A 25,944-nucleotide genomic window follows, 5' to 3' on the forward strand; every position below is an offset into this window, starting at 1 on the left:
GCGGATCCTCATTCGTCAATCCATAGAATGATGGTAGCATTTGAATAATGCTGGATTTGATTTCGTATTGTGCCCCCTCCACAGAAAGAGGCTGGATATATGGTGAGTAGGTGTAAGATAAGGATGTAAAATACTCCCTCAATTATCATGGTGGGTCAGTCTTTTATTTTGGATCCATGATTTAGATTTGGTTTGTTCGAATCGTTCTTTCTAGCACTAGATCTAATGGGTGTAAATCAGGTTGTAATGATCGATGTCCTAGCATGCACCCAAAAGATCTCACTGAGTTTTAATTTCAATAATTTTTTTTTTGAAAAAAAAATGAGAAAAGAAGGAGGGGGAGAAAAAAGAGTTCTAAAGAAGAGAACCTAAGGAGTTCTAAGGCTAAGAAAAGAGAGAAAAATTAATTAGGTCTAATATTTTTAGTTGACAAACAAGTGGCTCAATCAATCCTAACTATGGGTTATCCTAGATCTAGACAGCTCCTAATTGCCAAGATCACATTCAAGCACTCCAAGTAGTAGACTAGCCGCTCAACTGATCAGATAAGTGTAAGGTTGGTGGAGGTCTCCTCATTGCTTTCCTTAGATACTAACTGTATTGGTCAGGTAAACAAACGGAATCAATTAATGAACCATCTTTCTTCAAGACGTAATCCCTGAACCACTTTTCTCGATATCAGTTAAACTGACTAACTGAATTCGGATCCAACTTTTAGAATTTCTTATCCTATTGAGCTCGAGAATCTTTAGGGGTCAATATCTAATCAATTTTAAATTAGAGATTTAGATCAATGCAATTGCAAGATAGTGGTTTATGGGCCAAGAAAGGGTGATAAAATCTCCACCTTATGTTGATTAGGATTTTGTCCTTAAGATTTTTTATGGAAACATGCAATGCAAAAATAAAAAATCCAAACATGTTAAGTAGCTTTTAAGATTTAATTGATTTATTTATATTAGTCAAGTATTATGTGGTGTCTTTGTATTCTTTTTATATTATATTATCTTTAAGCAAGAAGAAATAAGAGGTAAGTTTTAAATTAAGTTAATTAGGTATAAGAAGATATAGTGAATCTAACTAAATGAAAAGTAAATAATACTAAGATTAAAAGGCAAGTAAGTAACCTACAAATAAAGCAACAAATCAAATCTATTTTTAGGATAATAAATTATTCTAAGCTATGGAAAGCAGTAAATCACTAGGTTATAAAAAGCAAAAAATTTTCTATGCATGCAAATAAAATAATCTAACTAGAGAGCAGTAAATCTACTATATATGAAAAGCAATATGAGGCAAAACTTTTTTTAAAAAAAAGTAAATAGAAGGTAATCAAGCAATTTAAATAAATTAACTAACAATAAAAGATAAATTACTAATCAACAAAGTAAAGTATGAAAAGCAAGGTGCAAGAAAAGAAAATAATCAATTAAAAATATAAAGCAGTAAAGCATATAAGGCTGTCAAGCAATCTAAAGTAAGAAATAAAAATCTAGAAAGTAGTAAAATATTTTTTTAATTATTTTATAGATTTTTTTTGATTTTTTTTTAAAATAATCACGTCAAGATCTCCGATAACGGCGTCAAAATTTGATACATGTCGTAGTACACCAAAATTAACCCCACTCACTACTATGTAGATAGAGTGAGTCGGGATCGTATCCGCAGGAATCTTAATCGATTATTTTAAAAATATAAATAAAAAAATAATAGATTATAAAAAACTAAGAAAGAAATAAAAAGATTGCAATAAAAATATTTTTCATTGGTTAAACAAAAAATACAATAAAAAAGAAACAAAAGTTCGATACAAGAACAACGAAACCAGGTTGATCTTCTAGCTGCACCTGATAGTGGATATGTCTCCTTGAATCCTTCGTCTTCCTCCGTGCAGACAGCAATAGGATAGTTGGAAGGTTTGGTCTAGGAACTCCAAGGAAGAAAGGTAGATGGAAGAAGGTATGTGGAAGAGAAAGGGTAGCGGCACTAGGATTAGAACCTCTCCTAGATTTGATGGAAAGCGTGCTAGGGTTATGATCTCTCTTAGACTTATGGAGAAGAAAGAAGGAGAGATAAGGGCAGCAACTTAGAGAAAAACTTAGATGTTCCTTGGAGAAGATGGAGGCTTTGGAGTTCTATTTATAAAGTGGGGAGGCTAGGATTTCATAAAAAGAGAAGTGAGAGTGTAAATAAAGACCCTTAGTTCAAGCCTCTTGCTTCTCCTTCGTTGATCAATAAGTCATGTTCATACTTAATCTTCATTTAGAGTGATCTTTTAATCTAAATCCTTGATATTTAAGTCGCGTTCACACTGGAATGGGAACTGGTTGTCTGGTTCACTCAAATCTAATCCGATTTGAATCCAATTTGAATCGTATAAATCCCAACTCCCCATCACCTGCAAAATAGACTAGAGAGCATCAAATTTTAATAAAATAATATTAATTATTATAATATTTAATATTTTTAGCGGCTTAAATTAAATATTCATCAGTTATCAGCGATGACTAGAATGGCAGCAATTTGATCGGAGGCAATGTAAGAGGTGGAGATTTAGGTGGCTGCGGTTTGTGATGCAAGAGAGTGAGGGGAGAAGAGAAGAACAACTTCATTAGAAGAAAAGGATGACTTGCATAAGTTTGTGTGATTTTTTTTAGGATAATTTTATCCAAATTTTTATTGCAACATTGCCAAAAATATGGTAATCTGGATGGCCACCGCTCCTCAAGGCTATTTAGATTACCTTATGAGAGGCAATATAGATTGCCAAACAAAAAATATACCAAATACAGTAATCTAATGGGTCCACTTTAAATTGCTAGCAATCTGGATAGATTGTCAGCTACCAAATGCCACTTTAGTGCCACGAGATAAAGTAAGGCATTTTGTGCTGGTCATTTTACTGCAAGCAACATGACACGTACGTGTACAAGATTTAAATTTTATATGCTTATATTCAAATTAAGTATAAGATTTAGAACATCTTATTGCGGACCTCCGATGTCGAACTTAGATCGGTAGGATCGAAGTAACCTAATGTTAGTGTTGCCATCGAGACTACTAAGTTGATAGTTGAATCTAAAAAACGCCTCTTATCGAAGTTCTTCTAATTGGGATATTTTGATATTCAAATTACTCAGCATTCAGAATACAATGGAAGATAGGAGAGTGGGAGAGTAAGAGAATGATAGTGATAGAACGAGGCTTGAGAGACTTTTCTGACTTATCAGAGGATTCTAACCTTCCTCTATTTATAGAGAGAAGACGGTGATTGTTTCCACAGCAAGCAATAATACAGTAACTATATACAACAGCTAGTTTGTGGTTTAAAATGCGCCGCATGGCTAGCAACCTAGCATTTTTGAGTGTCTTAATCAAGTGATAATGGTTGTGGTTATAATTGCGATGGGTATTTGCGGATTGGTGTGGCCGTGGTTTTAGATCATCTACGTCTAAGAGGAGAAAGTCGGTCATACTAAACTGGTCCACCTCGATCATATTGAGGTCAACCAGGATATTCTCCCCATCAAGGCATACATTGGCTTCTTAGATCCTCTCAGTGTTTTTCATGATGCTGTTGAAATAATTTATGTAGATTGTAATATTAATATATGAAAGGAGTGGGTGCGAACAAGATCGAATATTTAATATTTATTTTTTTTAATAATTCAAGAAAAAGAAATAGTGGTACAATGAACTAATGTGACTATTGGAAATCAGTGTGACTGCTGAAAATCATTGCAATTTTTGAGAACCAATGTAACTTCTAGGAACCAGTGCGGCTGTTGGGAGTAGGTATGCTTGCTTGGAACCAATATGACTTAAGAGCCAATGTGACTATTGGCACGTATGATAATTGAATAACTACCCATTCAATATAAATAGTTATATTGTTTCATGAACAAATATGTCCAAACATCATATTGTTTTATGAATAAATGTGTAAACGTCTTTCAGTTCATGCTCTCAATCAAAAATTTTATATCATCCTCTCGTTTCTCCCTCACTCTCTCTCTCTCCCCATTTCTGAGTCCAATAGAAAATTTTGTACAGAAGTTCTAAAAGAGAAACCTCCAAAATTGGCATTTACAAATTACTGATGGCCTCACTATACCCTAGAGATGATTTGCCATACATCCAACAACAAATTCATTCCAGATAAAAATCATCTCAAAGATGGCGTTCATACAAGCCTCAAAGCCATACATCATTTTTTTTGTTTCATTTTTTAATACTCCGCTGCTTCAACAATACTTACTCTTATTATAGATTTTAAAGGATGATTATGCTGAAGAGGGCAGGTAACAAAAGGCGTAGGGCTTATAAAACAAATACAATTAATTCATAACATCAATAAAATGGAACATATCCAATCCAAAATTAGGAAAAGGTGAGATGGGACTTGTCAATGATTGTGGGGTTACTGAATTACACATAAAACAATAACAGAATTCTAAATATGTTGTTAGTCGTGTAAACATCATGCATTCAATAGCGTTATGGAACTATTTACGATACTTGTTGGGGAATACCAACCGATCTCACTCACGCCGACTCATCATCGGGCTTACATGACCGACGGCTACCGACCGACCGATGGCTGCCGACCGATCGAGGATGCATCGGTCGGGCGAATCTTCTCTCTCTCTTGATCGGCTGTACTATGGAGTCCGACGCCCAACTCTGGCAACGCGCCCGACTAACTGTCAGAGGTGCCCCGAATTTCCATCCGACGTTCCTCAACCAGCCGCCGACCTATAGTCGATCGGCTCCCTCAGATGCCATACGGCTGCCAGAAACTGTCAGCCCTGACAACGGCATGCGGCACTGCTGCCTAGGGGCATTATCCCACCTAAGGCATGGGTCAACCCTAGTGATTTGACAGCCCCACGATGATTTGACAGCTTCACGGCGATTTGACACCCTCACAGCGACTCTGACAGTCCTCAGTGAGTTGACAATTCTTCAATTATCTGCGCCATTAATGACGGCGTCATACCATGCTCCGCTATATATATCGGGGAAGGCAACAGTGCTAGAGGTCGATTCGAAACCCCCTGAACCTCTCCTATCTCTCTCGTTGAGCTCCTTGTTTTCTTTTCGCTGTTGCCTAGTCTCCTCTCTGACTTGACCGTCGGAGGGTCCCCGCCGGAGCCACCTTCGGTCAGTGTGGACTTTTTTTTGCAGGCGCTCGTTCCCGACGACCAAGCGACAAGGGGATTGGCTGCAACAGATTGGCGCGCCAGGTAGAGGAAGCCGCAGTGACAAGTTAGTGCTTCATTGACAGCACCAGGGATTGCGACCCCCACGAAACTTAAAACATCTTCCAAGATGACAAAGACAAGAGCTCAACGATCGAGGGTCACTGGATCGGCGAGGCGCTCTTCCCGCCGGGAAGAGGCCTCTCCTCCACCCTCCATGGCGGAACCTAGCTCTCCGCACCCCGCGGTGACCACGGAGGCGCAGATTGCAGCTATCGTGCGGCAGATGACCGTGCTGATGGACGCGATCAAAAGCCTTCAGCAACAGCCGGTCCGGCTGCCGCCTTCACCGGCCGGGCAACCGACGGCACGTCCGATGCCCTCCAAGAGCAACCGCCGACGCTCGCATCGATCTCCGTCGCCTCCGTAGGAGCGCCTGCCACAGTGCTCCTATCGAGAGGAGGAGGGGCGGCCGTGGTGCGACATCCATCGGTCTCGACGGCCTTCTCCCTCCCAACTGAAATGAGCAAGGAAGGAGAAGCGACCGCGAACGCCGTCCGCCTCTCTCTCAGACTCTTCCGGAGACTCCACTCCTGGGGTCACCCAGCACCGACGGATCGACGACTACGAATGCAGGTTCGGAGAAATCGACCGTCGGCTTGCCCAGCTGCAGGTGGACGGGCAGAAGTCTTCAAACAACGTCGACTTTCAGACCGCCCAACCTCTCTCCCGACTCATCCTCGATGAACCGATCCCCAGTCGGTTCAAGATGCCGCACGTGGAGCCTTACGACGGCTCCACCGACCCAATCGACCATCTGGAGAGCTACAAAGCTCTCATGACGATCCAAAGGGCAACCGACGCTCTCCTTTGCATCGGCTTCCCCGCCACGCTCCGCAAAGCTGCCAGGGTCTGGTACTCCGGTCTTCGATTGAAAAGTATCCACTCCTTTGGGCAGCTTGAGCACTCTTTCATGGCCCACTTCAGCACCAGTCGGAAGCCGCCACGAACTTCGGACAGCCTTTTTTTCCTTTAAACAGGGAGAAAATGAGATGCTCTGATACTTCGTGACGCGATTCAACGTGGCCACGCTTGAGGTCCGGGACCTCAATGAAGACATGGCCATCTCGGCCATGAAGCACGGGCTGAGGGCATCCCGATTCACTTACTCCTTGGACAAGACTCTCCCCCGGACATATGCCGAACTATTGGAGCGCGCATACAAGTACATGCGCGCGGACAAAGGAGCCTCCGACCGACGCTTGGCCGAGCCCAAGGGCCTGAAGGAGAAGCGAAGGAAGGGTCGGGGTCCTGTCGAACCTAGCAGGCCCCCGACCAACGGTCGGGTCTCACCCCCACAGCGGAACCAGAGGTTGCCCCGACGGCAGAGCCCAAGGCCGACACGCGCCAAGTATGACTCCTACACTCCTCTCTCTGCTCGTGCGTAGATTTTGATGGAGATTGAAGGGAAAGAGTACCTGCGACGGCCTCCGCCTCTGAAGGCAAAGGGCCTCGACCGACAGAAGTACTGTCTATTCCACGGGGCCACGGCCACAATACCGAGCAATGCATCCAGCTTAAGGATGAGATCGAAGCTCTCATCCGTCGAGGATATCTCGATAAATTCTGGAGGAACCCGCCGACTCAACCCGTGGCCGACCGACGTCCCCAGCCGACTGAAGAAGCGACGACTAATCAGTCTACAGCCGGGGTCATCAATATGATTTTCAAATGGCTGGGCTCGGGGACGTCTGCTAGAGGGGAGCCGACGAAGAAGCTGCACCCGAACGACGTAATTACTTTTACAGAAGATGATGTTCGGAGCATCCAAACTCCCCACGACGACGCTGTTGTTGTCTCGGCCACAATAGCGAACTATGATGTAAATTTTTTTTTGTAGATAATGAAAGTTCAACGAACGTTCTATTTTACTCGACCTTCTCCCGGATGCGACTGTCGGTCGACCGACTCAAGAAGGTCTCTACGCCCTTGATAGGCTTCACTGGGGATGCTGTTACGATGGAAGGAGAAGTAACTTTGCCCGTGACGGTTGGCACCGAACCACGACAAAGCACAGTCCATTTGACTTTTGCGGTCGTCCAAGTATCTTCAGCTTACAATGCCATACTTAGAAGATCCAGACTAAATGCCCTCAGGGCGATAGTTTCGACGTATCATCTCCTGGTTCGATTTCCGATCAAAAACGGAGTCGGAGAGATGCGCGGAGACCAACAGCTCGCTCGCCGATGCTTCCAGATCTCTGCTCAAAGCGAGGAGTTGAAGGGCTCCCTAACGATTGACAAGCTAGACCAATGGGAGGAGGAAGAACGGGAAAAACCGGCCGAACAGCTCATTCCCGTCTCAATAGCGGAGAATCCCGACCGAACGGTATGAGTCGGGTCTCAACTACCCGACCCAGAACGACGACGGTTGGTGGAGCTACTGAAGGCCAATGCCGACATATTCGTTTGGTCGGCAGCAGATATGTCGGGCGTCCCTCCGGAGACAATAACGCACCAACTCAACATCGACCCAACGATGAGGCCGGTGAGACAGAAGAAAAGGTCTTTTGCTCCTGAAAGACAGAAGGCCATCGACGAAGAAGTGGACAAGCTACTCGAGGCAGGCTTCATCAGAGAAACTACATATCCCGATTGGCTCGCCAATGTTGTCATGGTGAAGAAAGCCAACGGGAAGTGGAGGATTTGCATCGACTACACTGACTTGAATCGGGCCTGTCCGAAGGACAGCTTTCCGCTTTCGAAGATCGACCAGCTGGCGGATGCGACGTCCGGATTTTGACTGCTCAGCTTCATAGACGCCTTCACTGGGTACAATCAGATCCGGATGGCGCTCGAAGACGAGGAGCACACTGCTTCGTGACCCCCAAGGGTCTCTACTGCTACAGAGTGATGCCCTTCGGACTGAAAAATGTCGGAGCTACCTACCAACGACTCGTCAATAAGATCTTCAAAGACCAGATCAGGCGCAACATGGAAGTATATGTAGACGATATGCTGGTAAAGAGTGCGCAGACTGCAGATCATGTTCGAGATCTCGAAGAAGCTTTCCGCACTCTACGACAACATCGAATGAAGCTGAATCCGACTAAGTGCGCTTTTGAGGTGACCTCAGAAAAGTTTCTCGGATTCCTCGTTTCGCAACGAGGGATCGAGGCCAACCCCGAAAAAATCAAAGCAATCATCGACATGCGCCACCCGAACACCAAGAAGGAGGTCCAGCAGCTGAATGAAAAAATCATCGCTCTCAGCCGATTCATCTCTCGGTCGGTCGAAAGATGCCTCCCATTCTTCAAGACCCTGAGGCAGGTGAAGGGCTTCTCTTGGTCGGATGAGTGCCGACGGGCCTTCGAGGATCTGAAGAGGTACCTGGCTTCTCCGCCGTTGCTTGTGAAGCCAGAGGTCGGAGAGACGCTGTATCTCTATTTGGCCACTTCCCTCGAGGCGGTTAGTTCGGTGCTTGTCCGAGAGAATGAGAGCCGAATTCATCAACCTATATACTATACCGGCAAAGTGCTCCGCGGCACTGAAGCTCGATACTCGAAGACAGAAAAGATGATTTTTGCCCTGACCGTCTCCGCACAATGACTCTGCCCATACTTCCAAGTGCATGCCATTGTGGTCCTCACCAACCAGCCCCTGAGGGCGATATTACGTCGGCCCGACACATCGGGATGACTCACAAAGTGGACGATGAAGCTCAGCGAGTTCGACATACAGTACTGACCGCGACCTGCCTTAAAAGCTCAGGTCCTGGCCAACTTCATCGCAGAATGCTCGACGACCGACCAAGGATCGGATGGCGAGAACCTCGGAGGAGCTGCGGTCTCCGAGCGTGACCCGATGTCCACCTGGGTACTGCACATCGACGGAGCTTCAAACGCTTAGGGGAGCAGGGCCGGGTTCTTGCTCACCAACTCAGAGGGGGTAGTCACTGAGTACGCCCTCCGATTCGACTTCAAAGCCTCCAATAATCAAGCCAAGTATGAAGCGCTCCTCGCCGGCTTAAGGATGGCGAAGGAACTTGGGATCGACAGCCTCCGGATATTCTTCGATTCTCAGCTAATCGTGGGGCAGGTCAAAGGCGAATTCGAGGCACGAGATCCAGCTATGGCGAAATATCTCCAGAAAGTGAAGGATCTTGTGGCGCACCTCAGATATTTTGAGATCTCCCATATCCTTAGGTCGGAGAACGCCCGGGCCGATGCACTCTCCAGGCTGGCGACTTCAGCTTATGACGCTTTGGGCTGAACGCTCATGGAGAATCTCGAGCAGTCGAACATCGACAAGGTCGAAGAGGTGCTACAACTGACGGTCGAATCAAGCTGGATGGATCTGATTTTCCGGTACCTGACCGACGGGATTAGCCCCGAAGATCCCACGGAGGTCAGGCGGCTCCGATGGTCGGCCTCCCAATATGTGATAATGGACGGTCGACTCTACAAAAGGTCGTTCTCCCTTCCCTTGCTCAGGTGCTTGGGACCGACCGACGTAGACTACGCACTCAGAGAAGTGCACGAAGGGATCTGTGGGAGTCACCTGGGGGGCAAATCCTTGGCCTACAAGGTCTTGCGGCAGGGTTACTACTGGCCCACCATGAGGAAGGATGCGGTCGAGCTAGTCCGAAAGTGCGAACCATGCCAAAAGTATGCCAACGTACAACACCGACCAGCCAGCCAAATCGCTCCTATTGTCGCCCCATGGCCCTTCGCCCAGTGGGGGGTCGACATTCTCGGTCCTTTCCCTCCAGCATCTGGCCAAAGGAAGTTTATAGTCATCACCATCGACTACTTTACCAAGTGGGTGGAGGCCGAGCCCCTGGCGTAGATCACCGAGCGAAAGATGGAGGACTTCGTCCAGAAGTCCATCATCTTCAGGTTCGGATTGCCGCATACCATTATCACCGACAATGGGCGACAGTTCGACAACCAGGACTTAAGAGACTTCTGCACGAGATTTCACATCACGCACCGACTGACTTCGGTCGGGCACCCACAGTCCAACGGCGAAGTCGAGGTGACCAACCGGACCATACTACACGGGCTCAAAACCTGACTGAATGAAGCCAAGGGCCTCTGGGTCGAGGAGTTGAGCTCCGTCCTGTGGGCTTACCGGACGACCCCCCGTGTTCCGACCGGAAAGTCACCTTTCAGTTTAGCCTATGGGACGGAGGTAATGATACCGCTCGAGATCGGGCTGCCATCAACTAGGGTCGAGCAGTATCAAGAGCCGAACAACTTTGAGTGCCGGAGAGCCGACCTAGACCTCCTCCCCGAGCTTCGGAGCGAGGCTCAACTTCGCATGGCTTCTTACCGACAGAAAATAGCCCGATATTACAACGCCAAGGTCAAGCCAAAGCTTTTCAGACCTGGAGATCTAGTCCTAAGAAAGGCAGAAGTCTCGAAGCCTCTAGACCAAGGGAAGCTAACTCTGAATTGAGAAGGGCCCTACATGGTAGCAGACACCTACGTGCCGAGAGCTTACCGACTGGAGACCCTGGAGGGGAACCCCATTCCCCAAACCTGGAATGCCGATAACCTAAAGTTGTATCACCAATGGACTTTGTACCGCTCGGAACCGACGGCCCGATCGCCGATGATGCGCCGGACGCTTACAAGGGCCGATGCATCCATGACAACAGGAGTAACACTCCTTCTACGGTCGAACTTTTGGGCCAAACGATCGGCTAACTCGCCGACTCAGCCCCGACCAAGAAAGGCAAAACGCCGGTGCGACCGTTGTCGCGATCGCAACTTACCGATCAAGCTACAGCCGGTCGAAGGATATTTGGCTTACCATCGTCTATCACATGATGCGACCCCTGTCGCATTCATGACTCACCGACTGAGCTACGACCGATCGAAGGATATTCGGCTTACCACCGTCTATCACCCGATGCGACGTAAGTACCCGACGTAAGGGTATTGAAATCCGACTTATCATCGCCTCTCCGACTAAACGCGTCGGACGACATTCGACTGAATGCGTCGAAAGATATCCGACTGCCGAGTCTTGCCCGGCAGTCGGTCGGCTTTCGACTCGATGAACACGCCCGACTCACAACCGGGCGACGGACGTCCGACTTAAGCCCTCGACTGTCGGAGGGCTGATCCAAAGTCGGGATTTGCTCTGCCTTCGGGGTGGCATGCATTGCCGAACGTCCTAACTAATCTATTGGGCTAGCGACTTATGTGTTCAAAAGCATTCCACGACACATGAAAGAAGAGAGACAAAGGAGAAAAGCTCAAGTCCCAAAAGACTTTGACTTTGATTTCATTGAAGATCAGGTCAAGTTTACAAAACTGGGCCGAAGCCCGACTACAAGTATGACAGGCAGAAGTAAAGGGAAAACGAAAAATCGACTAGTCCTCAGAGTCGGCCTCTTCCACTGGATGACGGCCGGGGACGGTCGGCGAACCCGCTCGGGCTTCAGGAGTCGGGGTCGGTTGATCTTCGGTGGCTTGCTCCGCATTTTCTTCGGCTTCCGCCCTGGTGGTGAGACCTCCCGGTGATGGGTCGATCGTCTCCTCCGTAACTGGGGCCTCCGACTCTGGCAGAACAATGTTGCTGAGATCAAGCTTCGGGTACAGGCTTCGAATGGCTTCTCGAGCATCCTCGTACCCCACTCGATACGAGAGGAAGCCGCTCTCCAGAAGTTCCTCCCGGTACTCTTTCGAGTCACGGAAGACTTCTATGGCCCGACCCATGGCCTCCTTCGCCGACTCAGCTTCTGCCTTCGCGATGTCTGCGTCGGCCTGGACGATGGACAGACCTTCTTCAGCCTTAGCGAGGTTTTCGAGGCTTACTTGGAGCTGCTCGCGTTCGGCCTTCAGCTCCTTGGCGAAGCTGTCCCTTTCGTGCCGAAGCCGACGGACGGTTCGGGACTTCTTCTTGGCGTCGTCCCTGGTCGACTGCAGCTCGGACTCCGAAGTCGCCAAGGCGCCCGTGAGTCGGGAGACCTCCTCCGTGAGTCGGGAGACCTCCCCCTCAAGTCGGCCCTCCCGGTCGACCGACTGTTGCAGCTGGTCGACCAGGATGACCCTGTCAGCTTCAGCGGCCGTGACCTTGTCTCTCCAAGCCGGCGCAGATCACCGAACTTTCAATATCCGGCCTCTAGCTCGGACCAGCTGCACAAAACAAGACCGACCGTCAAGAGACCGAACTCACAGAAACAATAATGAAAATAAAGAAGAAAGAAACTCACCCAGATCATCATCGGGTAAAATGAAGATAGCATGTCGGAGATCCGCTGATTCTTCATTGCTTCAATGTCGGCCGGGAGAAGGAGCGCCTGGCACAGTTTTCTGGCCAAGTCATGGTTGGCCAGGCCCGACGCACCTTCGGAGAGTGGGAAGTCGGTCGGCCCCCCACCACCGGCCGACCTACCTTCGTCGCGGATGTCATCGGAGCCTTCCCTCGGCCGGACACCCAGGCCCTGATGTCAGAGGAGGACGGCAAGCTTGAGCCCGACCGAGTTTCCCCCGAAGGCGCGGCAGCAGCAGACGTGGGTTGCTCGGGGTCGCGCGCCTCCTCCCGATCCTCCTCTGCCGGCTGAGCAGCCGGCGCACCGTCGATCGATTCCTCGGCCGCCCTTCTCTCGGGCGAGGCTGCGCCCTCGCCCGACGGTCCCTAGGATGGGACTTCGACGAGCACCATCGGCGCCGACAGTGCGATGACGGGCTCCGCCTCCGACCCAGTCGGCTCGCCCGACGGAGCTACTTGGGGCCTCTTGGGAGGCCGCGACGGCCCGGCCCCTTGTACCGGCCTCTTCCGTACGGCGTACTGCCGTACGTCGGCTGCCGTTAGTCTTGACCTCGGTGGCATATCTACAAACGACGACAGACGGTCAGCATCATAGAGGAAATGAAAGAAGGAAGGAGAAGGAAAATGGAAAACCAACCTAAGCGAGGGACCGGGCTGAGACCGACGTCGTACAGGGCCTGCTCGGTGACGAGCTCCCTCTGCTTCGACACCGAAATATCTTTCAGCCGGTGGAAGTCTTCCCGGTCCTCAGCTTCCACCCGACTGTTCTCGTTCGGTTGGGTTCGGGGATTCCCCCAACGGGCGGGGAACCCCCAAGGAATGGAAGAAGATACAAAAAAGAACTGGTTCTTCCATCTATGAATGGACGACGGAAGATCGGTGATAAAAGAAACCCCTTCCGAGGATTAAAGTACCACCATCCTGGGACTTTAGGGTGGGGTCGGAGGACGAAGAAGGCTCGGAAGAGGAAAATTCGAGGGTCAGTTGGTAAAAGCCGACACAACAGAGCAAAACTGACTATTAGCCGAACCAAGTTCGGTGCGAGTTACGTCGGGCATAGCCCGTAATAGTCAAGTACGTTTCGGACGAACTCCGAAACCGGGAAACGAAGGCCGACCCGGAGGTCCTCAACATAGAAGGCCACCTGGCCCTCAAACGGGCTATTGACCCGACCATTGGCACCAGGGGTGAACAGCCGAAATTGCTCCGGGATGCAATATTGCTCCCGGAGCCGATCGACGTTCGGCCCCGAAAGTGAAGAGGCCTCCACCTCCGGGGTCGACCGAGGGTCGTCGGTCGGATCTCCCGACCGACCTCCTCTTGGAGATGTTCTGGCCATGGACTAAAGCAGAAAACAGGAAATAAAGAAAAAGGAGGAGACTGTGAGAAGACAAGGGAGAAGACGATGAAGACGATGAAGGCCCTTAGAAGAAGAAGAGAGAACTCTCAAAAAGAAGAAAAGCGGAGATGAGTACTTGGAACGGGGGACTACGCGGCAGAGTCTCGACGGCAAAATGGGGGGTAGAAACCTGGATATGGGCGACCCTGTATATATAGTACCCCCCGATGGTCGAGATGAAGGCACGACCAATGAGGGATTCCCAGATCGTGCCACGTGGCATCATCCGAGCCGTCTGTCAGTCCGACGGTTCGACGCACCCATCCTCAGATCGAGCCACGTCACCTCCATCCGCTCGAACCAACCCGGCCTAATAACCACCTGCCACGTGGCGTGGAGGCCGTGACGTTTCGTATCTCCGAAGGGGCGGCGGAAACGACGGTTTCCATTCCCAAAGAGGCGGGACGTCTGACGCCGATGGGACAGGACACCTGACACCGACAGGACGTCTGACACCGATGGGACAGGATACCTGACACCGACAGTACGTCTGACACCGACGGACGGGACATCTGACACCGACGAATCGCCTGGCATTCATAAGACGCATGGCACCATATCAGCCCACGGTACGGTCGTCAGAATCAGAACTTAATACGATGAGAATCCACTCCTTTCGCTCGACGCTGCCGTCCAAACAAAGACATTGGCCAGCGCACCGTCCGACTCAGGAGTGGAGGGGGGCAACTGTTGGGAATACCGACCGACCCCACTCACGCCGACTCATCATCGGGCTTACATGATCGATGGCTGCCAACCGACCGATGGCTGCCAACCGACCGATGACTGCCGACCGACCGATGGCTGCCGACCGACCGAGGATGCGTCGGTCGGGCGAACCTTCTTCTCTCTCTTGATCGGCTGCACTATGGAGTCCGACGTCCAACTCTGGCAACGCGCCCGACTAACTGTCGGAGGTGCTCCGAATTTCCACCCGACGTCCCTCAACCAGCCGCCGACCTATAGTCGGTCGGCTCCCTCAGATGCCATACGGCTGCCAGAAACTGTCAGCCCTGACAACGGCATACGGCACTGCCGCCTAGGGGCATTATCCCACCTAAGGCATGGGTCAATCCTAGTGATTTGACAGCCTCACTGCGATTACACCCTCACAGCGACTCTGACAGTCCTCAGTAAGTTGACAATTCTTCAATTGTCCGCGCCATTAATGACGGCGCCATACCATGCTCCGCTATATATATCGGGGAAGGCAATAATACTAGAGGTCGATTCGAAATCCCTGAACCCCTCCTCTCTCTCTCTCGTTGAGCTCCTTGTTTTCTTTTCGCTGTTGCCTAGTCTCCTCTCTGACTTGACCGTCGGAGGGTCCTCGCCGGAGCCACCTCCGATCAGTGTGGATTTTTTTTTGCAGGTGCTCGTTCCCGGTGACCAGACGACGAGGGATTGGCCGCAACAATACTCATTATGGGCCATGCTTAATTAATAAGAAACAGAAAAAAGTACGTAGACATATATCAAACAAAGTGCTTGATGTTCGTAGTAAGAAACAGAAAAATAGTTATACTATGTTACCATAAAGTAATGGAAAAAATATCAAAGATAAGTTTTAATTTTTCTATAAGATTGCGTTAAAAATTGTTAGAATTTATGAACTAAACCAGTATGATCAGGAAGATCACGTACTACGGACTCAGCTAGATAAAATATCCAAAAATAACTTTGAAAAATGCTGATCCGAGTTACATAAGGAAAAAAAGTCTTGTTGAGACCCTTCTTATCCTTATGGGATTCACGTCAGTCCACTTCAAAGTTGATTTTAGATATTTTATGAATGCAGATCTAATCCAGCATGTAGTCTATGATCTTGCTAGTTTTGTCGGTCTAATCTATGAATTCTAGAGGACGTTCAACTTAATTCTGGAGGAAAACCCAAACAGGTCTTGAGCACGATTTCCCCTCGTGAACATAAGGCATGCTCTAAATAACGAAGATGCAAAAATTCACGTTCATTTATACGATGCTCATATGATGTAAATTCACCTTCGTTTATAGAATGCCCTAACCATGCCCCATATCTGCGTGCTGTGCTGATTACCCTCCCGGAGAAATGGGTTGTTTTCAGGTTGTCGAGAAAGCCATTGTTAATCCATCAAATGATGGAGTTAGAATCACCCTCCATCTATATTTGGGTGCCCTAGCTGTACAAAGGCTCTCCCAAGCATTCCAGAGACTGGGGTTAACAACAGCACTTGGTAGTGGCGTCTTGACATGCATCTACACCATGGGATCTACGATCCTTAATCTAAAACTAAGCACCTGCACATGAATGGCAAACGGATTTATCAAAATTGAGTTTGACTCCAGAGATTACTGTACGAGAGGCTTGACATGCTGGCGCCCAAGTTTTATTATAGCGCCACAATCTTCATAGACGACATATTTTCTCAATTCGCTTGCTAAAATAATGGCTCTATTGCTATAATGGTAGAATCACAGTGATTACATTCGAAGAGCTCTTCATGGCGTCAATTCCCAATTAACTCACTGGTGCAGCATAATGTTGATCTGCTGCTGTCAATAGTTAATCAGCAGAAAATGTCTAGAGGTTGATAGAGAGAATCGGTATTGTCAATGGGATTTTTTGGTAAAATATTGCCCATGAGTTTATACTTTATAAGATAGAATAGGTCAAGATTTTTTTGTTTGAAGGATGCATTATCTCGATCCAAAATCATACCAGGTGGGCTTGGGTCCAGCAAGTTGTAGTTTGGACAATAACAACCAATGATTCATACATAAAATCCTAGCTCAGAAAACTGAAGAATGCAAAACTTGAAATGGTACTGGAATTTTTTTTTTTTCCTTGATGAGAAGGGACCAATGCAAACCATGACCCAACACAACTAGTCCACCATCAAGCCGGCGGATCTGGTTTAATTGAAAAATTCTCTTATTTGGAGAAATATTATTTGTTAGAACTGTTCTATCGCATTGACTTGAGATCATCCAATAAAGCATCAACATATCATTCGGTATTTCAAAATTTTAAAACCTTTTGCTTGATTGAAAAATTTGAATGGAAATAAAATATATAGTTAATCATGATTAGTTATTGCTAATTAATTTTTATTGAATTTTTAAATTTTTTTGAATGATATGATGATATTTTATTAGATGATCTAAAGTACACATTGGTAAAGCATCTTTAACCAATAATTTCTCAAGAAGCACCCTATGCTCCTGTGCCAAGGTGGCATACCAATTACCAACTGCGAAGAGGGCTCCTTGGCAGAGTTGGGCCGCGTATCATCTCTCGTATGGATTCGACCAGAAGGCCCCTAACCGGTGGTCAAACGAGCTGTGGCAACCTCCCCCGTCCCTCCTGTCAAAATCAAACGTTTCCAAGCCCTCCACCCGTCCACAGAGACAGGCGAATCCACTAAAAACCCTCGGAAGCTACCAGAAACCCTGGAACCGCTGGGTCCTGCCGCCTAAACCCATCAAAACCCCAGGTAAACGCCGCGCCTATTCACCCCCTGGTTCCCTTTACCTCTTTAATTAGTGTTTCCTCTCTCGCTCCTATCGTCGCTCGGCTGAGTCCATTCTACTACGATCGGTCCCTCGATGGACGCGGCGAAGGTGACGGAGTTGAAGCTCTTCGTCGAACAGTGCAAGAAGAATCCGGCCGTCCTTACCGACCCTTCCATTTCCTTCTTCCGAGACTACCTCGAGAGGTATCTGTTGATTCTTCGCCCCTATTTCCATTTGTTATGATTGATACGTTGTTGCGTTGTGTCTCTTCTCGTGCTCTTTGATGCGATCTATTGGATCTGGTCTCAATGCCGGATGGTGGGGTTTCAGCTTGGGCGCCAAGCTTCCTCCTGCCGCTTACATGCCCGGGGAGTCGCCCCGAACTCGGGATGCGGTATTCTCTCACGCCTTCATTCCTCTTTCCCTGAATGAATCTTATAATAGATCGTGGTCTATTTGTCTACTTGATTCTTGAATGATTCTAATGGGAATCGAGGCTTTTGGCGATTTTCTTCATATAGATCAAGATATTCCGCATAAATGGTGAATGACTGCGGGGATTTTAGTGTTTTTTTCCTAAATTTCTTTTCTTGTGATGAACATTTATGTGTTGATGTGGGCCTGAAAGATTCTTGGAACTAAAGTTAAATTTGTATATGATTTTTTTTTTCTTTTTTGTTGGGTAATTGTCCAAATATTTTATTATAGCATCAAGAAAGTGTTACATTCAATTTCAAGTAGTTTTTTTGAGATGATATTGATGGTCTGAGTAGCTTTTGTTTTCCTCGGCAAGGTTGTTGATTCCGGTGCTGGCCACTCGTAGTGCATGTGAGAATTTAAAGTTTCGGAATATTTTACTCTGCCATTTAGTTATTCACTGGAAGTGCGTGAATCACTTAGGCCTTAGTTAACTTTGATACATATCTCCAAGTCCGTTTTTTGACGTAAGAATTATGAGTGCGCCTTCTAATAAAGAAACTCACATGGCAATGAACACTGTAATAAGACTGGCACTATTTCAGATGACTGGATCAGATGATTGTTCTATTCCTGTAAGCCATGGGACCAATGGATAGAAATCATGTCGTACTTGAATTATATTAACATTGTCAACATGCAAACTGTCAAATCTTAGTGAATGAGATCCATCATGGTGTTGATCGAGAAGGTCTTTTTTTTTTTTTTTTTCCCCTTGAAATATACATGCTTTTGTTATCATATTCAGGCTATTCTTTTTGAAATAATCTGTATCTAGGCCTTTTCATCCTCTGTTTTGCCTCTGAACACACATGATCACCACTACTGAGTCAAAACATTGGTGGTGACAAGAAAATGCCTGTCTATAGCCAATCTCCAGAGCATGGTTTGGCTTTAGGAACAGTTAGGGTTTTTTCATGTTGTAAGTAATAAACCACAAACATTAGCTCTCAGAGAGCTTTCTTGACTGAACAAGAGGTGTCACGGTTAGTAAGACAGGAATTTGCTGTAAAATCAATAAGATGACAAAGACATATGGGATATTTTGTGATAATTCTCATTTCATCTTTTATCAGAAGATATTAGTTCAAAAATTGACCCGACCTTGGAGTCAATGTCAAAAGGAATCATTTCAAAGGATTCAAGTGACTGTTGCTGATAGCCCTTAAAACACTTTGTTAAGGAATGTTTGAATGAATAATTGTCTTTTTGTGTGTGTGTGTGTGTGTGTGTGTGTGTTTTGGTTTGTAGGGGGGGGGGGGCATGTCTGGGTTACTTTGAATGAAGGAATTATTAATCGAAACAATTTGCTGGTTTTGTACTTTATAGTGCTTGTCCAAATAGAGCTATCGAAAGTTTGCTTTGCTGTGTGGGCAAAAAAAGCCAATTTTATAAGATCAGTCCTTTTAATACTAGGACCTTTGAGTCTAAGAGGAAGATAAACTTGTTCCTATTGAGGTGATGGAGTGCTACTAGTTGTGAGCCTGCCATAAATTCATTTAACAGATGTTCTGGGCTTCATTTAACAAATGTTTTGGGGTTTGATTTGCCTTTTGAAAATTCATTAGAACCTTTTCCTATCATCTGAAACCAATTGCCCTACTCGATTGCATGAGCCAGTATCTTGATAATAGGTTACCATAATGAAAACTTAAATATAAATTAGAGGAAGAGCAATGAAATCAAGTAGTTAAGTTTCAAATGGATATGATTGTCATTTTTACATTTACTTTGAGATAAAAAAAAAAAAAGAATTTCATCATTCTTTGTATGAGCGGGATACCATTGTGGTATATTTTCACTATGTCAAAAAACATTGCAAGATGTATATCTAACTTTGAAAGGTCCAGCTTGTAAACATTAATTATGACACAGAAACTTCAGGGTATTCTTTTACTGCCTAGCCTTGATGTTCAAGCTTCTTAAAAGGCTAGCTTCTTGAAAATTATGCTGATTCATTCTTTTGTTGGATGAATGTTTTCTTATATATAAGCAAGAAAGGCAACATCTTGGAGATAAATGCACGGTTTATGTTTTTTCATTTCATTATTTAATCAATTATTCAATTATGTCTGTTTCAAAGTTGAGAATATTCAAAAAAAAAATTTACAGAAAAAAATTGTATAACATTGTATAAGAGTATAGAACAAACGCATTTGATTACTAATTTCAAGCCTCCACTTTTTTTTTTTTTTTTACATGGTAGTTAGTTGCTACTTATTAGAAGGTATCTGTTTGAGTTTATACATCTAATTTTATTACATATGTTCCAAACTTCAGTGGAGAAGCATCGTAAATTGTTGTAGATTATTTGCATGATTTGCTTCAAGATTCAAGTTTGTATCATTTCAATTGCAAGGTTTGATAATAATTGCAATTGAAATCATGGTGATTTGTAAGCCATCTCTAATGATTTGCTATACTTTTTTATTTATTTCCTCATTTTTTGTTTCTTCAAAAAAAAAATACTCTTTTCTTTTGTACATTAGTATTTAGGTCATTCTATATTCCCTAACATGACATTTAGTTGTGCAATCCCCTAAGTCCCGAACCACACCTGCTCGATGATGTTGTTATATAAATAGAAGGCCATAGTTGAATGCACTCCCAGTGACAGAGCAACACACTACCATTGTTAGATATACCGACATTCATATGCACATAGTTTTATATTGCAGTCATGCATTTCATGGAATATAACTTGCTATATCATCTGTGCCTTGTAGACGTTATAGTTTAGTTATTAGCTCAATGAGGTGAGAACAGATATTCATTTGAATTCTTTTGAATGAGACAATAAGTATGGATTTCAGCCACATGTATTGCACACTGAGATTAATATGACATGCATATCATTAGATCATAACTTCTTTTATTAAACCATCTGAGCCCATTTTTGCACCATCATGTTTCATCTAAATTTATTGGTTGGATTATATATAAGTTCATGCAAATTTATATGTTATATACACCTCTTAGGTGCTCCAAGTACTTAATAGTTATTAAACGGATTTTCATTCTCTCTGCTGATACTGAAAAGTTGGGCTAAATCTTGTATGGCTACGAATGCTCCATCTTTCTGACCCCAGTTCCTACTCCCCTTTTCATTTCCACTCTTTTTTTGTGTCACTGAGTTATATGTCTGGTTTCATAAAAATACACTAATGAGACATGTCTAGTATCATATTTTTTCATGGTAATCAAACCCATGATATCATCAGTATAATCTATATACTACATCTTAGCTGGAATGGTCATGAGATCCATGTTCTTACAGTATCGTTTTTATTTCAGTTCTGTTTGTTTGCTTAGAAGTCATCACACACGCATATGTATATACTACATCTTAGCTGGAATGGTCATGAGATCCATGTTCTCACTGTATCATTTTTATTTCAGTTCTGTTTGTTTGCTTAGAAATCATCACACACACACACACATACATATGTATATGCATATGTGTGTGTGTATATATACATACATATGTGTGTGTGTGTATATATACATACATATATATATCCATATATATATATATATATATATATATATATATATATATATATTACATACATATATGTATATACATACATACGTACATCTATATGCATACACACACACACGCACACATACATATGTATATGTATATGTGTGTGTATATATATACATACATATATGTGTGTGTGTGTATATACATACATATATATATCCATATATATATATATATATACATACATATATATATATACATACATACATACATACATCTATATGCGCGCGTGCACACACACATGTATATGTGTGTGTGTATATATACATACATATATATATCCATACATATATATATATACATACATATATATATCCATATATATATATACACATACATATATGTATATACATACATACATACATCTATATGCATACACACACACACGCACACATACATACATACATATGTATATGTATATGTGTGTGTGTATAAATACATACATATATGTGTGTGTATATATATACATACATATATATATCCATATACATATACATACATACATATATGTATATACATACATACATACATACATCTATATTCATATGTATATGTATATGTGTGTGTATATATACATACATATATATATCCACATATGTATATATATATATATGTGGACACACACACGCACATATATATATATATATATATCTCTATATAGATATATATATACGCATATGCGTATATATATATCTCTATATAGATATGTATATACGCATATGCACACACACACACACACACACACACATATATACACATATATATACACACATATATATACACATACACACACGTGCATATGCGTATATGTATATATAAATATGTATATGTATATATATATACATATACATATTTATATATACATATAAATATGTATATACATATTTATATGTATATTTATATTTATGTATATACATAAACATATACATATTTATATATACATATATGCATAAGCGTGTGTGTGTGTGTGTGTACATATACATATACATATTTATATATACATATACGCATATGCGTGCGTGTGTGTATATATGTATATGCACACACACACACACACACACATAGATATATATACATACATACATATGGATACATATACATACATGCATATACATATACATACATGCATATATATATACATACATATATATCCATGCATGTGTGTGTGTGTGTGTGTGTATGGATGTATATGCATCTATATTTATGTATGTATGTATATGTATGTATATCTACCTATCTATCTATCTATCTATCTATCTATCTATCTATCTATATATATATATATATATATATATATATATATATATATATATATACTGTGGGAATTGGTGTTTGTTCCTGGGTACTAATCGGAGAATATGTACAAATGAACACCAGCAACCTTTCCTGCAGTGTTAAAATAAGGGCTTCTTTCTGCATCAAATTGTTGATATTTTGTACAATCTCTTTCCCTCGTGGGGATATCTGCTTTCAGGACATTAGAAAGACATCTTTCAAGACATTAGAAAGTCATCTTTTTTGGTCTCTCTCTTCTTTTCTGTTTTGTTTGGGGATTGAGAAACCTGATGCCAAAGTTTTGTTAATTGTTACTGATTGCAGAAAAGTCAAATGGTGGATGACATGGATGAGGATCTTGATGAAGATGATTTTAGTACAAAGGGTTCTGCTTCTGTAGAGCATGAATCTGATGATGAGATTGTTGAATCTGACATTGAACTTGAAGGAGAAACTGTAGAACCTGATAATGATCTGCCACAAAAGGTGATTTGCAATGGATATAATATTTACTTCCTATGAATTACTCAAAAAGTTATGAGTGTATTTTCAGTATTTTTTCAGCTGCTGCTAACTATTATTGCTTTTTTTCATTCCAGATGGGAGACCCATCTATTGAGGTAACAGAAGAAAGTCGTGATGCCTCTCAAGAGTCTAAGGGAAAAGCTATAGAAGCAATTTCAGAAGGTATTTCAGCATCTGTTGCATCATATCTAAGCTATACCTGATCTGAAACATTTGGAATTGGCTAATTGTCAGGGAAGTTGGATGAGGCCATTGAGCATCTTACGGAGGCTATATTGCTGAATCCCACATCAGCAATCATGTATGCAACCAGAGGTAAGTGCTATTTCACCACTTCTATTAGCTGTACTTTTCTGTTGATTCCATCTTACTTAGTGTTTTATGCAGCATCTGTGTATATCAAGATGAAGAAACCGAATGCTGCTATTCGTGATGCAAATGCAGCTTTAGAGGTAATTTTATGTGGTGTCATTAATATGTTATTTTAATGCTCCCATGCTTTTATTGGTTCCAATATATGCATGTGTCTGTTTCACCTTTATATATGCTATCCATATATTCCTGAAAAATTGGGCACCAGAAATACTCAAGGAACATGCATTTCCCCATACAGCTGCATCTCATGTAGTCTATTCCTGTGTTCATGCTTATAGTATAATGTAGCTTGTTTGTTTGGGCACATATATAGATAATGTAATATTTTGGTGCATTATTACTTGCCATTTGTTTTCATGCCCTGCATGCAGTTAGTTTCTGAATGAGATTGGGTAAATAATTCTGGAAATGAATGCTTACTGTTGTGGAAATTCCATTTAAAATCTAAATAATTACTTCTGTGCTTCTGTTCCATTGTCTTATGGTGGCCGGATTTTTTTTTTATTTTTTTGTGGGGGTGGGGTGGGGTGGGGTCATTCTCTCAGATCAACCCTGATTCTGCGAAAGGCTACAAATCCCGTGGCATAGCTTTAGCTATGCTTGGGAAATGGGAGGAAGCTGCCAAGGATCTTCACCTGGCATCGAAATTAGATTATGATGAGGAGATAAGTGCCGTGCTTAAGAAGGTATGGAAATTTTTGGACAAATGTAAAATTTGCTCGTTATGATAGTCTAACTAATGTTTTTACATTTGTGTGGTGGCATGCAGGTTGAACCCAATGCGCACAAGATTGAAGAACATCACAGAAAATATGAAAGATTACAGAAGGAGAGAGAAGAAAAGAAAATTGAGCGTGAGAGGCAGCGTCGCCGGGCAGAGGCTCAGGTATTTGGCGTTAAGCTAGCATCTTCACAAGGTTACTACATAAATTGTTGGTTACACATTCTGACCTTGACTTTATTCTAGGCGGCTTATGAGAAAGCAAAAATGAAAGAACAATCGTCAAGCAGACCATCAGGAGGTATGCCAGGAGGGTTCCCTGGAGGTATGCCTGGAGGATTCCCAGGTGCCATGCCTGGTGGTGTACCTGGAAATATTGATATGAGCAAAATTCTGAATGTAAGAGACTGAACTCATGTTAATCTAGTTTTTCTGTTTTCAATTTTATATGGTAGTTTTATCTTATCCTACCGACATGGGCTCCTCTTATATGAAACAGGATCCTGAACTAATGGCAGCTTTTAATGATCCTGAGGTCATGGCTGCTCTGCAAGATGGTATGCACGTTTACCATGCCTCTGTTGCATCTTGATTTATAATTCTGTTATATTAATGGGTGCTGCTAACTGTTTTGTTTTATAATTATGCTTGTAGTAGTTTTGGATTTTATTTTTCACTAAATATTCTTCAAGAAACACACATGCTAAGAAGGGGAGTGAATTATAAACTCCTAAGATATCTTTGTGAGGAAATCTCCAAGATAATAAACTTTGTGGAAGACATGGATATGATTGATCAACATTATGGGTGCATTCAGTTCTATGATATATGTTATTTAACTAAACTGCCACTCTTCTGGTGCGGTACCCTTCCCACCAAAACTGATAGATGCTTTTGCAAGCTTTAGACAATTAACTATTTTTTGATTCACTTGCAAGCACTTCCCCAACCACTACGCCATTGCAAGGATGGCTGGGTTATGCTCCTTAAGCAACTGCTTAATGTCCTCTACAAGAGTGGCTTTCTTTCCCTCACCCCATCTTACCCAGAAAAGAGGAGAAAAGAAAAGGAACTGTTAATACTGAGAGATTTTAACGTCAAAGCCGAATGTTTTGGTAAAGTTTCAATAGAAAAATTGAGATAAAGAAATTATAGTTAAGTTTTAGGGAGGGAGAGGTGGCTAGCATTTTTTATATATTTCCTGTCGACTAATTACTTAAACAAATATGACCTTGAGTTTAAGCCTCATTGTAAGTTCAATCTTTGTTCTTGTTGTGCATTATTTTTACCACTGCATTTTAATTGCTGAGAATTATATTGCTGGCGTTTCTGTCTAACAATTCTTTTTTTATGTTCTTTGTGGTACAGTGATGAACAACCCAGCTAGTTTTGCTAAACACCAAGCCAATCCCAAAGTAGCTCCAGTTATTGCAAAGATGATGGGGAAATTTGCTGGATCGGTGTGACGGCAGTTGACAGTTCCTAGTCCGTCTTAAGGGTATTTAAATGAGTTGACATTGTTCAGAATTGTTAAACGGTGATTTCCATGGTTCATGTTGAACGAATGTATATTGAGTGCTTTTAACAGTAGTCTCTTGATTGGTGGTTTGTTCATTAATGATGATTTGGAGTTCAGTTGTTTGTGATCA

At 43.5% G+C, this 25,944-nt stretch overlaps 1 protein-coding gene across 1 annotated transcript; it reads left to right on the forward strand.

Annotated features, from left to right (window-relative positions):
• The first annotated feature begins 17,260 nt into the window (after window positions 1–17,260).
• LOC105043265 (FAM10 family protein At4g22670) lies at window positions 17,261–25,944 on the forward strand. Its single transcript, XM_010920745.4, has 11 exons — window positions 17,261–17,578; window positions 17,706–17,769; window positions 22,999–23,160; window positions 23,274–23,361; window positions 23,434–23,514; window positions 23,587–23,651; window positions 24,120–24,260; window positions 24,344–24,460; window positions 24,542–24,694; window positions 24,795–24,852; window positions 25,664–25,944. Exons 1-11 carry the CDS (start codon window positions 17,469–17,471, stop codon window positions 25,759–25,761), a joined length of 1,137 nt encoding a protein of 378 aa, XP_010919047.2. The 5' UTR covers window positions 17,261–17,468; the 3' UTR covers window positions 25,762–25,944.

This window comes from Elaeis guineensis, chromosome 4 (assembly GCF_000442705.2).
Source record: "Elaeis guineensis isolate ETL-2024a chromosome 4, EG11, whole genome shotgun sequence".
Lineage (NCBI taxonomy): Eukaryota > Viridiplantae > Streptophyta > Magnoliopsida > Arecales > Arecaceae > Elaeis > Elaeis guineensis.

Bases quoted from the DNA above. Each gene is read 5' to 3' on its own strand.
- LOC105043265 (XM_010920745.4), top strand. From the start codon at position 17,469: ATGGACGCGGCGAAGGTGACGGAGTTGAAGCTCTTCGTCGAACAGTGC. The intron at 17,579-17,705 runs GTATCTGTTGAT...GTGGGGTTTCAG, and splicing joins TTCCGAGACTACCTCGAGAG to CTTGGGCGCCAAGCTTCCTC. The intron at 24,461-24,541 runs GTATTTGGCGTT...ACTTTATTCTAG, and splicing joins GTCGCCGGGCAGAGGCTCAG to GCGGCTTATGAGAAAGCAAA.